The 13,858-nt window shown below is 47.7% G+C and overlaps 3 protein-coding genes across 3 annotated transcripts; 1 reads left to right on the top strand and 2 right to left on the bottom strand.

Annotated features, from left to right (window-relative positions):
• Positions 1-1,593: 1,593 nt before the first annotated feature.
• LOC123447042 (annexin D4-like) lies at positions 1,594-3,050 on the bottom strand. Its single transcript, XM_045123602.1, has 2 exons — positions 2,777-3,050; positions 1,594-2,702 (listed from the first exon to the last, which is right to left on the bottom strand). The coding sequence occupies exons 1-2, from the start codon at positions 3,009-3,011 to the stop codon at positions 1,801-1,803; spliced, it is 1,137 nt and encodes a 378-aa protein (XP_044979537.1). The 5' UTR covers positions 3,012-3,050; the 3' UTR covers positions 1,594-1,800.
• Positions 3,051-7,713: 4,663 nt separating this feature from the next.
• Positions 7,714-9,688, top strand: LOC123449522 (annexin D3-like). Its single transcript, XM_045126769.1, has 6 exons — positions 7,714-7,918; positions 8,010-8,155; positions 8,252-8,485; positions 8,607-8,822; positions 9,093-9,182; positions 9,295-9,688. Exons 1-6 carry the CDS (start codon positions 7,726-7,728, stop codon positions 9,493-9,495), a joined length of 1,080 nt encoding a protein of 359 aa, XP_044982704.1. The 5' UTR covers positions 7,714-7,725; the 3' UTR covers positions 9,496-9,688.
• On the bottom strand, positions 9,625-13,094 carry LOC123449523 (mitochondrial fission 1 protein A-like). Its single transcript, XM_045126770.1, has 5 exons — positions 12,897-13,094; positions 12,184-12,313; positions 11,274-11,395; positions 10,785-10,848; positions 9,625-10,125 (listed from the first exon to the last, which is right to left on the bottom strand). The coding sequence occupies exons 1-5, from the start codon at positions 12,987-12,989 to the stop codon at positions 10,025-10,027; spliced, it is 510 nt and encodes a 169-aa protein (XP_044982705.1). The 5' UTR covers positions 12,990-13,094; the 3' UTR covers positions 9,625-10,024.
• Positions 13,095-13,858: the final 764 nt, after the last annotated feature.

Below are 13,858 nucleotides of genomic sequence, written 5' to 3' on the forward strand. Positions count from 1 at the left end.
CGCTTCGCGTCGGCGACGACCCATTTCCGACCCAAATTTGGGACTGAAATGCGTCGGCATGGACGAGAAGCGGACGCGCGCCCCCTCGGTGTCCGCCCCCGACCACCGCGGTCAACATAATTTATGACGGCGCCATCCTCGGGCCCACGCGTCGGCGACCGTGGTCTGTCTTTTTTAATCCGAGCGTGCGGTGGGTTCCGTCATCTGGTTCCAGAACCCGCCCCGCCCCATCTCGCCACCTCCTCGGCGACCAAGCGACCGAAACCCTAGCCCACCATGGCCGGTGGCTTCCCAAACAAGGGCAAGGCCCCTCTCTTCCCCCGCGCCATCTCCCCGCCGTCGTCTTCCCATCGTCCTCGCCAACGCGTGAGCGTCCCGGTGCACCAAGCGCGGTGGCACTGGGAGCACCGCGTGGCACTCCCTTACCCCGACGTCACACTGCCGCACGACACGGGTGCATGCGGAGGAGGTGACCAAGCGACGGCGTCTGCTGACGGCGGAGCAGCGGCGAGACCCCACATACGCGGCCGACTCCCCTAACTGGGAGGTGTGGCTCGCGGTGGAGCACGAGGAGCAGCGCCGCCGCGGCGTGCGCCAAGTGCATCCAGGAGGCCCTCCGCCGCCCCCGCCTGTCGTCAGTGACGAGGACCACGAGGCTGAAGCCGCCTACCAGGCGGCGCTCCCTGGTGTCCTCCGCGACAGCGAGGAAGAAGCCCGGCGCATGGCCGAAGAGGAGGCGGCGTACCAAAAGCATCTCACGGAGGTCATGGCACTGTCGGCCGCCGGCGACTGCGTCGTGCCACCTCCGCTGGAGCCCGAGCCCGATCCCGCGCTGTCGCGGGAGGGCTACCAGTGGACAAGCGTCGTCCAGAAGTTCGTCAACGCGTCGCCCATCTGGCTGGCGCGACCCCGCTGCAGGAGCAGGCCTACCTCAAGCACTGGAGGTCGGTGCACCTGCAGGCGGAGCGCGCCGAAGACCTACGGCTAATGGAGCTGGAGAAGGAGGAGGAGGAGGAGCGACGGGAGGCGGAGGAGGAGGAGCGTGCTCGTGCTGCTGCGCTGCCACCATCACAGCCCGCGCCGACGGGGCAGATGACGGAGGCGCAGGCAGTTGTGCTCTGGAACTTGGCGTTCCTCTGGGCCGGCCCTGCGCCAACCCTGGTCGACCTCACCGGCCCCGACGACGACGACGACGACGCCTAGGGCTGCATGGACGCAATTTTAGTTTTTTTTTAATTTTTATGTAATGTAATGTGGACGCGACGCGTGGACTATCGCCGGCCTTCATGGTCAGTTTTTAATGTTTAATTATGTATTATATCTTTTTTTCGCCGGTAAAAAAGGGTCCGTCCAGCGTTGGTCGCACAAGCCGATCCATTTGTAGAAGCGGACGTTCGTGTTCGCCTGGCCGATCCAAACGAACAAAAAACGGACGAAATCGCTGTTCGTTTGGGTCAGGTCCGTTCAAGTTGCTCTCACGTGTTTTTTTTCGATGTGATTTTTTTTCAGACAAATGTGTGCAGAATAGTTGTGCTGGATGGTTGCATGCAATCTTCCAAAACCGACACGATAGAAATTCGTTGAGCCATTCCATTGAAAATAAAATTTATTTTTATTTAATCAATGATGCGGGATGCTGGAGACATCCATACATTTGGATCGTAATTAAGATAAGCAGTAGATAATTAACACGAACCGTCGCTGCAAAAAGCGATAAATAAATTATAAGATAAACATATAGCAAAACGCAGGAGAGCAAATTGAGCGGCTGAAGCTGATGAGCTTGGATGCATGCATGGATCACTTTCCGATCATGGCGAGCAGCGCGTCCCTGTAATGTCCGTGGGTGTTCTTGGCGACGGCGTCCACGAGCTTGGCCCCGTGGTGTTTCAGGTAGGCGTCCTTGATCTCCTCCATGTCGGCGTCGGACCGGGACACGACGACGCGGGTCAAGGCGGCCTTGGCCTGCTTGTCCGCGCCCTCCTTGAACGCCCCGTCGATCACCTCGCCGAAGTACCTCGCCGGGGACTCGAGGCACCTCACGGCCTCCCGCAAGCACGGCGCCTCGCCGCCAAACTCCTCCTCCAGCGGCTTGCCGTGGAGCTCCCTGTACAGCCTGAAGGTCGCCCGGAGCTGCGGCTTGCTCCTGGTGGCGAGCACCCGCGCCACGAGCTCGCTCTGGGCCTTGGCGCCGGCGAGCGCCGCGGCCTCCTCCCTGGCGAGCCCCTCGTCGACGCGGGGGCCCTCGTAGCGGTAGGCGCTGACGAGCCCGACGAGCAGGCGGTTGGCGTCGGCGTCCTTGACGCGGTACGCCACGTCCTCCTCGAGGGAGCGGTGGTAGAGCGCGTGGTAGGCGCGGCGGGCGCCGAGGAGCTCGTCGGCGGTGCGGGTGCACGCGAGCTCGACGAGCACGGACGCCGGGTGGTGCTTCTTGTGCAGCGCGCGGTGCGCCCAGCGCGCGTCGCGCTCCCACGGGTGCATCGCCCACAGCACCATGAGGCTCTTGAACCGGGCGAACTCCGTCTTGAGGTGGCTCACGTAGTCGTCCGAGCAGCGCTCGATCGCCCCCGCCCCCGCCGCCGCCGCCGGCGTGAAGAAGCCCGGGAAGCCCCTGCGGAACTGCGCCCGCTTCTCCGGCTGCTTCCTCCACCGGCCCAGGGCCGACACCAGCGCCGTCTCCTCCACGCCCAGGCCGCCCATCCCTGTTCAGAAACCAGAAGTGAGTGAGTGATCGATCGATCAAGAGACGAAGAGATTGGTTCACGGTAGACGGTACCTGAGAAGGCCTTGGTGAGTTCCTGGTGCTCGTCGGCCATGGTCGCCTCCTTGTCCTTGACGGTGGTCTGGCTTGGCTGCTCCCTCCTCGGCGGCCTGGAACGCAGGGGCGACGCCGACGCCGGTGGAGCTGCTGCTGCTGCTGCAGTGCTGCCGTTACTGCTGGCCTGTGCTGCAAGAAACTGCTGCATCGGGCTGGCCTTTATACCGGAAGGACGCACGCAGGCATCCACCATCCAGGCATGGCCCAAATGCTTGTTAATTTATACTGCTGCCTTGTCTATCCATCGATCCCGCAACGTCTCTCGTGTATGCATGTTAGTACCAACTTAATTATAATTCAATCCCGAAAGGGTAACGTTGCAGGAGATTAAAAGCATAAGAAATAAACTAATATTATTTTGTTTAGTTAAAGGAAAGAGAAAAGAAAAGAGAAGGTAAGCGGGCTCTTAGCTAAGAGTCAGCTCTAGCACGTGTTCCTAGGCATTTTGTGAGTATAAATGATGGACCATATAATAAAGAAGGGATTGCCTACGTCTCAGTCAAGTAATATAGCATGCAAAAAGAAAAAAAAACTGAGATTTTTTTTATTTACACGAATCTTGAAAAATCAGCGGACTACAATATCGACTGAGACTTCGCGAAGTCTTAGTCGACTGATTTTTAACAAAGCCGAAAAAAAAATAGTACACTTTTACAATGAATTATTATACATGTTGGCTATAAGACGGGTTATAGATAATATGACAATGGCCTATAGCATACTATTGTACTTGCTCTAAGATTACTACTACCTGACTGCCGTTCCGTGCATCTCATTCAGAAGCATCGAATTCGCCCTGGCCTGGGCTGTGTCGCTGATTAAAAGGAAATGAACCGGAAGAAATCGCATTCATGGTGCATGCATGCATGCCACTCGTGCTGCACGTTTCCTTGCACAGTAAGCAACGAACGACGACAGCTGGACAGATGGGCACGTCCGATGGATTAGTTAGTTCAACGTCCCGGCTAAATTTATTGGCAACACATGGGACTGCCGTTCGGAAGGACAGCAATCCCTCACTGGCATGTGTCACGTCGCTAATAAAAATGACGAAGAAGAAAAGAAGCAGCTATAAGTGATGGGTGTATGCTTGTTTTATCTAAGCGACTTTGATTATACTGTATAAAAAATATATAAATTGAGAATGACTCCCTATTGCCATTAACAAGTGTCCGAACGGAACGCAACGAACGAAGAGCATAAAATGGGACGCGACGAATGTAAGGATGTGTGCATGGTTCTGTTCCTAAATATAAGTTTTTTTAAAATTTTTATTAAAAGACTACATACTGAGCAAAATGAATGAATATATAATCTAAAGTGTGTCTATATACATCCATATGTACTTTTTTAGTAAAACCTGTAAAAAGACTTATATTAAAGAACGGATGAAGTAGTTTTGAATACCTTTCACACCATTTATGTTGAATATATTTCATAGCAACCAATCATCTTCCAATCCTCGTGGAAAGCACACGCATATATTATGTTCCGTCTCGGCAGCCATGTGCAGACTAATGCTAAAATGAGTTATTCAAAGACAGTCTTGAGTATCTTTCACACGAATCCTGTCGAATATTTCATCACATAGTAGAGCTTCCATTGACTCATGATTTCTGTTGAATACTTCGTTCATCAATCAATCAATCAATCATCTCCCTCGTGGAATGCGCATGCCTATATTATGTTCAGAAAACGAGTTATCCGAAGACGATTGGGTCGTGCGTGCCACACATCCACCGGATGCAACCACTCGGTTTTTCCTGAGATTTGTTGCAGTGTGTATTACGGACAGATCATGACCTGTTTTTAAGAAAACAATGGGTTCACCCCATCTTGCATGTGAAGGAGGAGATCAGTGCGATCTGGTTGCTTTGACAACAACAAAGATATTGATTGATTGATTGATTAGTAGAGTTGTAGCTGGCAAATAATCTTGTTAGAGCATCTCTAGCAGACCATGTATGATGCCCCGACCCATAAAATAACCATCAAAATACAGGTCTGCGTGAAAAATGCTACCCGATCAAACCCTGCAAACGCGTCCAATCCGTAGACTTTTTTGAGGGACGTGGCAAAATTCCCTCCTCGACTCGTGAAAACACAGGTTTACGCCTCGCCTATACCGTGTCCTGTATTCCCTCCCCGACTCGCGAAAACACAGGTTTACGCCTCGCCTATACCGTGTCCTTTGTCCTGCCCCGGCTCCCCCGGGTCCACCAATCCATCGTGGCCAAAGAGGCATGAAAAACATCATGACATGCTATGTTATTCTTCACAATATGATTCTCGAAGATGAGAGAGGCATGAACTTGAAGTTCTTCTATGACAATGTGGGTAGCCGTGTCAAACCAGCTAAAGACCCTAATCGAATTAGATCTTTCCTTCATACCTACAGGGAGATAAAACTGTGTATTTTCGTTATGCTTTATAATGGAAAGGAGGGAGCCCGGTTCAAAAAAATACCTACACGGAGATTGAAAATGTAAACACCCATGTCAACTTCAGAAAAATCTCATTGAGCACCATTGACAAAGGGCTCGGCAGTAACACATTCCATTTTTCCATTCATTTTCATTTCATTCATGTGTGTTTCGTATACGGGACAAGTTTTGTATTGAATTATTTAGTTTGCTACGATGATTTTAATAATTATTGTACTTTAAATTATTATTGTATTGTAATATTGACATTTTATTTATATTGCACATTAGTAATTCTGATTTACGGGGTGTTCGGTTTGCAAGGTCGACACGGTGCCGCCCGAGCAGACCCCGCATTGGCCACTAGTAAAAAAACATCTTCTGCAAATACCCTTTTTTACAGGTCCGACTTGCCGGGTGTGACTCTGTCCGCGTCCGAGTCGACCCGCAATACCCTTTTTCCATGAACTGTAAATGACTTTTGTGGGTTGGCTTTATACAGGGTCTGCTAGAGATGCTCTTAGGATCTTATTGTTCAACAAGGAGATATTACTATGTAAAAAAATCTAGCTAATTAGACGGAAGGAGTCATCTTTCTCCAAGCATTTTCTTCCCTTGCCTTTCATGGCTAGGGAAAACTTTTCTGTCCAAGCTTCGGTGACGAGTCTATGGATTCTCCTCCCCTCCACCCGCCACTTCGGTGGTCGATGACATGGAGGGGAATTTCAATGTCTTTGCCCGATTTAGATTATGGTTTTTTAGTTCTCACAGGTGTGGCGCTAAGGCAGATTGTGGCGCTTCTTTGTCAAGATTGTCTTTCAGGCTACGATCCTCCTCGATTAGTCCATCTGGACATCGTCGACTGAGCTTAGACGTAGATTCCTGCCAACTCAATGGGTCATCGAGGCTAGGGTTACTCGTCGTGCGTGAGCAACAACGACATTTGATGGCAGTTGCTACCAAGGGTTCAACGGTGACGAGTACGGCTTCAAGGTTCTGGTCCTTAGAGGCACGCGCACAAAGATTTTTCGGCTATCCGACAAGGTCAAGCCTGCTTCAGCAGGGGTGCGGCGACAGAGAGTCGGCGTCTCGTTATGGCAGGGGTAGTGGTTGTTTAGTGGTTGAGCTTTTATAATGAATGCATATATTTTTCACAAAAAAGAAGGTACTACATAGAAGATTTTTAGCACAATACAATTGCAGATGCGTATATATCCATTCTACTATGCGAGCCCTTATGGTATGATTCCATTGTAAGAACCTAACAATCCGAGTTGCGCTCAGCTATGCTAGCTGAGTAGCTCGAAGGTGCTCATATGTATGGATAGATGTTCGTATATGCATTTATATGGATCAATGTATATGTGTGTATACAAGCATCTGCAATTGTTCTTTTGTCAAGGAAACACGATCAATGCAGTTGAAAACATTAGGGCATGTACAATAATTGATAAGATAGTTTTATTTTAAATCTTGCATGTAATTTAGAGATGACAAAAAAGTGAGTCTATAATGGGTCATCTCTTAGCCTTATATTTTATAATTAGTTATTCCTAAAAATATGATGAGATATATTGTGCTAAGAGATTATCTGTTGTCTTCTCTTAAATAAGAGAAGGCAAAGTCTTTTTTTCGAGTTCTCTCTCCTTCAACTCATCATTTATCCTATATACTCCTTCCGTCACGGTTTAGAAGGCACAGTTAAACTTGCGTGCGTTTTTAAAATAGACAAGGTTTAAGGCACAAAAGCAATTACTCGTATTAATTAGTACTAGTACTATTCATGCATGCGTCCTCCTAATTTGTTGCTCACGCATTAGTACTAGTATTTTCTCAGTTGATCAGGCGCATTAGCATCTACACGTGCCACATCTCACAACCAATCGATGACTACCTTGGTCCCAGAGATTTTTCATGCGTGTTTTCTAAACCGTGACGGGTAAGTAATACTTAGAGCAAGTACAATAGAGTTGAGTCACCTGGCTATAAGAAATAAAGTAATATATTTTTGCTTAATTGGAGGAGAGAGAAGGTAAGCGGACTCTTAGTTAAGAGCCAACTCTAGCACGTGCTCCTAGTCACTTTATGAGAATGAAAGGTGGGTCATATAATAAATAAGTAGTACACTCTTCTAACCAACTATTGTACATGTTAGTTATAAGATGGGCTATAAGTGACATGGCATGAGCTTACAGCCGGCAGCCGACTCTACTATTGTACTTGCTCTTACTCCCTCCGTTCCTAAATATAAGTCTTTCCAGAGGTTTCATTAGGGAACTCCATACAAATGTATATATACATGTTTTAAGTGTAGATTCACTTATTTTGCTCCGTATGTAGACCCTTAGTGAAATCTTTTTAAAGACTTATATTTAGGAACCGAGGGAGTATACGATAACACCATTGTACAGTAAAAAACAGGACCGCGGGGCCCAACCGTTCGATGTAGAGTCCCTATTGGCTTACTGCACGCCCTCGCCCCGCATGCTCCCTCCCACCAAGAAAACGCTGCAATTCCTTCCTCCTCCCCTCCCTCCGTCCACTGAATCATCATCGTCCTCTGTGCGTGCGTCTGAGAGCAGAGAGCAGAGCGCGGGAGAGATGGCGACCATCGCCGTCCCGACACCCGTGCCGTCCCCGGCCGCCGACGCCGAAACCCTCAGGAACGCCGTGCAAGGTAACGCGCATACGACCCACCTTTCCTGCGCGATTTGCGTCGGTCAAGCGCTCAAGTTCGCCGGTCGATTTCCGTTTCAACAACTTTCAAGGCTGGGGCACGGACGAGAAGGCCCTGGTGGAGATCCTCGGCCGGCGAACCGCCGCGCAGCGCGCCGAGATACGCCGCGCCTACGCCAGCCTCTACAAGGAGTCCCTCCTCGCCCGCCTCCACGGCGAGCTCTCCGGCCACTTCCAGGTACCCGCACTCGCACCACACAGCCGATCAACGGAGGCTTTGCCGCTCGCATGCGTCTGCGCTCATTCCTGCTCGTGATGACTTGGTGAAGAAAAGAAAGCGATGGTGCTGCTGGCGACGGAGCCGGCGGAGAGGGACGCGAAGCTGGCGAGGGAGGCGCTAGGCCGGCGGCGTGGCGACGACAGGGACGCGTGGATGCTCATCGAGACCTCCTGCGCCGCCGCGCCGGACCACCTCGTCGCCGTCCGCCGCGCGTACCGGTCCCTCCATGGATCCTCCCTGGAGGAGGACGTGGCCGCCTGCCCCGCGTTCCAAGAGCCGCTCAGGAAGGTGAGAGGCCGGAGAAGAACGGAGCAGTCCGCTACCATTATAGCGCTCGTTCATGGGCGCTTGCTTGATTAGCATGCATGGCGATGGCCATGGCGGCCATGCTTCTTGTTGGTTGTTGCAGCTGCTGGTGAGCCTGGTGAGGTCGTACCGGTGCGGGGAGGAGAGCGTGGACATGGACGTGGCGAGGCTGGAGGCCGCGCAGCTGGCGGAGGCCATCCGGAGGAAGAAGCAGCCGCACGGCGGCGAGGTCGTCCGGATCGTCAGCACCAGGAGCAAGCCGCAGCTCGCGGCCACGCTCCGGTGCTACAAGGAACAACACGGCAGCGACATCGAAGAGGTCTATGAAGCTCTTTTTGTCTAACTAACAATGTCACCTCGGTTCTGAATTATAAGATCTTCCGGGTATTTCAATTCGGACTACATACATACTGAAATTAGCGATCAACACACTAAAATGCGTCCATATACATCTGATTCAAAGAAATCTTGGAACATCTTGTACTTTGGAATTGGGGGCAGTACATATCTGTCAAGTATCCAATTCATGGATCCAATTGGTGAACTGAAACGCTTATTGTTGTTGTTGTTGCTGCTGCTGCTGCTGCAGGACATGAAGCAGTACAGCAGCAGCCAGTTTGCAAGGATGCTCAAGATTGCTGTCTGGTGTCTCACGTCTCCTGAAAAGCACTTTGCAGAGGTCAGATCAATCAAACACGGGGGGTTTATTTTCACTGATCCTGTGGCTGTGGGAGATGAGATGAACCCTCACCGTGAGATGATATGTATACGCTCTGTGGTTGGATCGTCAGGTTATCAGGTACTCAATCCTAGGACTTGGAACGGACGAGGACGCACTCACCAGGGCGATCGTGTCCAGGGCTGACATCGACATGAAGATGATCAAGCAAGAGTACAGGGTCAGATTCAAGACGACCGTAACAGACGATGTCGTCGGCGATACCTCGGGGTATTACATGGAGATCTTGCTGGCCTTGGTAGGGAAGGAGTGAAGATTGAAACAAAATTTTCATTTCTCATCATGCGAGACAAGATATTGGTGTTTGCATCAAATAAACGTCGTCTGCTAGACCGTAACTTGCATCAGTTGATCATGTTGTTTGTTTGGGAACACTGTGTCATGAAATTGTAAAAGCACAACTTTATTACATGTGGAAAGACCAAAATAATTCTCATCCTTCCATCTTATGCTCTTCTCAAATTTTTGCATCAACATCGATCTTATGGTGGCATAAGATACAACCCCTCTTATGCTTGTAAGATGGATTATCAGAATGATATGAACCGAGGCAACAGTCTATGATCCAGCATTAGCTTAACCTGCATTCTTCGATCCAAGGGTAGAAATGCCGTAACATGAGAGCTCATAGTGCAACTAAGGTTGGTTTGTCCAACATGGAAACAGGACAGGAAAAGGATAAGTGCACACATGCATGGTTGCAAGAGTGCCAAGGTAAGATTACGCAACTTTACATCGAGTTCTTGCTCATCTAGTCATCTTATTCACTGCATACTGGAGCCTCATTTCTTCCTGGACGCTGAAGCAGCGGCTATGATTCCACCAGCAACAAGCCCCACAAGTCCAAAGGCGCCCGTCACAATGGCCATACCAATCATACCATCTGCATTTAAACATCAGTCAGTCATGGCTATTCTGCCCAGTGGAACCAAGTTGTACAGATCAACAAGCGGTGTGTCAAATAATTAGAGAACGGCCCAGCATTTAATTTCGTGGCATGTGAAAAAACAGATTTGTATAACTCTTAACGTGCCATTTGTCGATCCTTCTCAACTTTACTGGGCAACCACTGACAGCAATGGGTTTGGGGGCTCCTATTCTTTAAGTATACTACTCCCTCCGTCCCATATTATAAGAACGTTATGCAAACTAAAACAACTTGCGAAACATTCTTATATTATGGGACAGAGGGAGTAGAAGAGCATTTGCTACTAAAGAACATTTTCCCTGATTAGTGCTATTTGACATGTGTCCATAAAGGGAGACTTGAAGGACTGGAATATCACCAAGAACTAGCAATGGACAAGGGTGCCATGGTTAGATTTCGAGATCTTATGGATTTCAACTCTAGCCTACCCCAATTTGTTTGGGACTGAAAGGCTTTGTTGTTGTACTAGTGTAATTGACATGTACAGTGACAGTAGCAAATTAAAAATCACTGTGCACTATTTTATCTAGTCTGATATTACAGAAATCAACATCACTGTACATTCATCTATGTAGTCTGAGATGGAAAACTGCATGTCCAATGACATATCCTACCTCTTTTGGTTTTGTCTTCAAGGAGCCTTTGCAAAGTGAGAGCTTGCCTCCAGTCAGGTTGAACCTGGAGAAATCGTGATAGTGCACATTGGTTAGCAATTTAGCCTCAAATTCACGAGCATGCCATAAAGGTACAAAGTAAAGCTATAGACTAAAACATAGCGAGTCAAACTATCATTATCAAAAATAAAAATAAAAATTTACATTACATTCAGGTTATACGAAATGAAGCAATTTCAGATAGTAATGATCTAATGGCATGTTTTCCAGTGTAATACCCTCATATTTCAGAAAATTAGTAAACCTGATTATGACCCATATATGAGTCCTAAACTCCTAATTTGGGATTTTTTTAATTAAGAAATAAAAACACAATGTTAAGACAACATTTAAACTCTCTCAATTGCCTTGCTTAGGAAAAACAAAGTGTCATGTCTGTAATAGTAATAATGCTAACGAGAAATGAAATGATATGTTGAGTAATCAAACCTCTAAGCATCTTTCCAGAAGCTCACGACTTCTTGTGTAATCCCCATTTCTGTAGTGCCCAACAGCCAACAAATAGAGCTTCTCCCTTGTTTGTACCGGAGTGTTAGACTTGCCGAAAGAAGCTGAGAAATGCCAACACAAATTATGAGTTCTACCCGAGGTAAAGCGGAAAGTTCAGATACGAAAAGTACAAGTGCTAAGTGAGCAATAAAATGCTACAGTGAGTAGGATTGACTTGATTCAAATGAATGTGCAAGATTGAAGCCTAGGATGAGCGCAGCCTGCATCTAAGTAGGGTTTTACATTAAGCAATGGAAATCACATATTAGTGACACTACAATTGGGTCTTCCAGGTGATGGGGCTGTTAGAAGACTAACAGGACCACTGAAATGGATATCCACATGGCAGGACTTCATATCTTTTCAACAACACAATAAGATTTATGCATTATTGCTTTAAGAAGAGAGAAAAACAGTACAATCGAATACAGTAGTCGATGCTCCATCTACCCATAAAAGAGAAGATCAAAACTAAAAACTCAAGACATCTACAGCATTCCAACATACCATGACAGCCATGTGGGTGTGGCCCTCCAACTTAACAAATATTCTCAGGTGATAGATTCTAAGAAAAGGCACTCCACCGTCGAAAATCGAAGAATCAGAATATATATCAATATGGAACAGAATCAAAATCAACATGTGGAACAAACACACAAATAACTCAAGTACTACATGACTCCTATTCAGTTCACCCAGGAATATGCATTATTTGAAGGAAATTTTCAGAAAATGTGATGAACACTCATATCTTGAAATTAGCAAAGTACTACTCAAGTCAGTCAATTCTTAGTACCATTAACAAATTCGGAATAATAAAACTATTAAGTATACAGAATGGATGCATCACCTTCAAGCATTCCAATTCCGCGGTTGACATCCTCGGGCTGCCCAGAGTGAACCAGCGCCCATGACAGCCTCATGAGGCTGTCAGTCTTCTGTTGTTCATTTGCAGCCTCAGCAACCTCTGTTTCACAACCCTGAGATAAAAGCCCGTATGATAATAGATTAGACAAACACACAGGAGTGCATGAGCAAGCACAGTCCAATTGGATATGGAATCATACCAAAAAAAAAAATGGTTCATCGACCTAAGCTTCACATATATAGTAGGGTGATGGTGGAAAGGATTCAACAGAGGACAAAGATTCTGTCTCGGAATCAATAGACCGGTTAAAGTAACATCAAATAACTATGATGTTTGGTGGCTTAGCGCCACCGTCGACGAAATAACAAAGATTCGTCTCGAATTAACAGACGAAAGCACGGGATGAAGTGGGGATTCGGCAAACTCCCCGAATCCACGAAGAGTAGAGCATGCAGCAGCATCGATTCTGCCCAAGCACAAGATCCCCATGATGGTGATGGGACGCAATTTTAACAACAAGCCGAGCCGGCACGGACTGCCACTCAAAACGCACCGAGTTCGTGAATCCCCGCACGTTCCAGCGGAAATCCGCATCCCCAAACAAACGGGCAATTGACAGAGGGGAGCGGGGAAAGGTCCGGGCCGGAGGCGTCCATGGGGATTCTCGAGGAGGGGGCGGGGACAGGGGTGCTTACGGCGATGATGTCGCGGTCGCACACGGGGAGGGTGTCGCCCCCGCGGAAGATGGAGCTCACCGACTCGAAGAACTGGCCGACGTGCCCGTCCATGTTCTTCCCTTTTCCCCCTTTCCGCCGCCTTTTTTGGGGTGTTTTTCTGGGGACGTTTGATCCGTGTTTGGGCGAGCTATGTTTTATAGGAGGTTTTTGCTTTTTCTTTTGAGGGAAAGGAGGTTTTTGCTTCGTCAAGGAAATGGAACCTTGGTGGCTAAGGCAGAAAGGAAGGTATAGCCTACTAGAGTTTTCTTTAGGTTTTTTCGGGATTTCCTTTTTGTTAGACAAGTATAGCACTACTTCTTCCGTTTTTAAATATAAGTTTTTTTAAATATTTCACTGCAAACTATATACGAAGCAAAATGAATGAATCTACACTTTAAAACTTTAAAGTATGTTCGCATATATTCATATGTAATTCATAATAGAATCTTCAAAAAAAAATTATATTTAGGAACTCAAGAAGTAGTAGAACACTTATTTTCGAGACAATGGCAACAAGAAAACTCCTTTTTAGCAAACCAGTGGGAGTTGCCAGCCGGTGACAACCGTCGGGAAGCTGATCATGTATGGGGTGGTATAAAGGCCCGGTCATGGCAGACCTTCTGAAACCAGTCTAATGCATAATTTTGATTTCAAATCCGCATCCACATTCATTTTGCAAACATGATATGCACTTATATTAATCAGCTCAATACAACCGAGGATACAAATTTTGATCAGTTGGATATTCAGCGGATATAGATTGTTCAATATTTTTTGGGGATTATTTGAGGTTATCAAATTGAATTATCCGACAAAATTAGCCGAACCCTAGACACCCAATTACACTAGTACAAAAATCACCATACACAAATAACCCTGATCTAGCGTAAAACCACAATCCCATGAGAAGTGGTTGTGAGAGTAGTGGATATCGTCTTCTC

The sequence above is a fragment of the Hordeum vulgare genome, chromosome 4H (assembly GCF_904849725.1).
Source record: "Hordeum vulgare subsp. vulgare chromosome 4H, MorexV3_pseudomolecules_assembly, whole genome shotgun sequence".
Taxonomy (NCBI): domain Eukaryota; kingdom Viridiplantae; phylum Streptophyta; class Magnoliopsida; order Poales; family Poaceae; genus Hordeum; species Hordeum vulgare.

What these genes read in the sequence shown, in the direction of transcription:
- LOC123447042 (XM_045123602.1), bottom strand. Translation starts at nt 3,011, where the DNA reads ATGGTGGATGCCTGCGTGCGTCCTTCCGGTATAAAGGCCAGCCCGATG. An exon ending in ACTCACCAAGGCCTTCTCAG is followed by an intron (nt 2,703 to 2,776) that starts GTACCGTCTACC and finishes GTTTCTGAACAG; the next exon opens with GGATGGGCGGCCTGGGCGTG.
- LOC123449522 (XM_045126769.1), top strand. Translation starts at nt 7,726, where the DNA reads ATGCTCCCTCCCACCAAGAAAACGCTGCAATTCCTTCCTCCTCCCCTC. An exon ending in TCCAAGAGCCGCTCAGGAAG is followed by an intron (nt 8,486 to 8,606) that starts GTGAGAGGCCGG and finishes TGGTTGTTGCAG; the next exon opens with CTGCTGGTGAGCCTGGTGAG. An exon ending in CTGAAAAGCACTTTGCAGAG is followed by an intron (nt 9,183 to 9,294) that starts GTCAGATCAATC and finishes TTGGATCGTCAG; the next exon opens with GTTATCAGGTACTCAATCCT.
- LOC123449523 (XM_045126770.1), bottom strand. Translation starts at nt 12,989, where the DNA reads ATGGACGGGCACGTCGGCCAGTTCTTCGAGTCGGTGAGCTCCATCTTC. An exon ending in GCGACCGCGACATCATCGCC is followed by an intron (nt 12,314 to 12,896) that starts GTAAGCACCCCT and finishes CTTTTATCTCAG; the next exon opens with GGTTGTGAAACAGAGGTTGC. An exon ending in TGAAGACAAAACCAAAAGAG is followed by an intron (nt 10,126 to 10,784) that starts GTAGGATATGTC and finishes GTTTAAATGCAG; the next exon opens with ATGGTATGATTGGTATGGCC.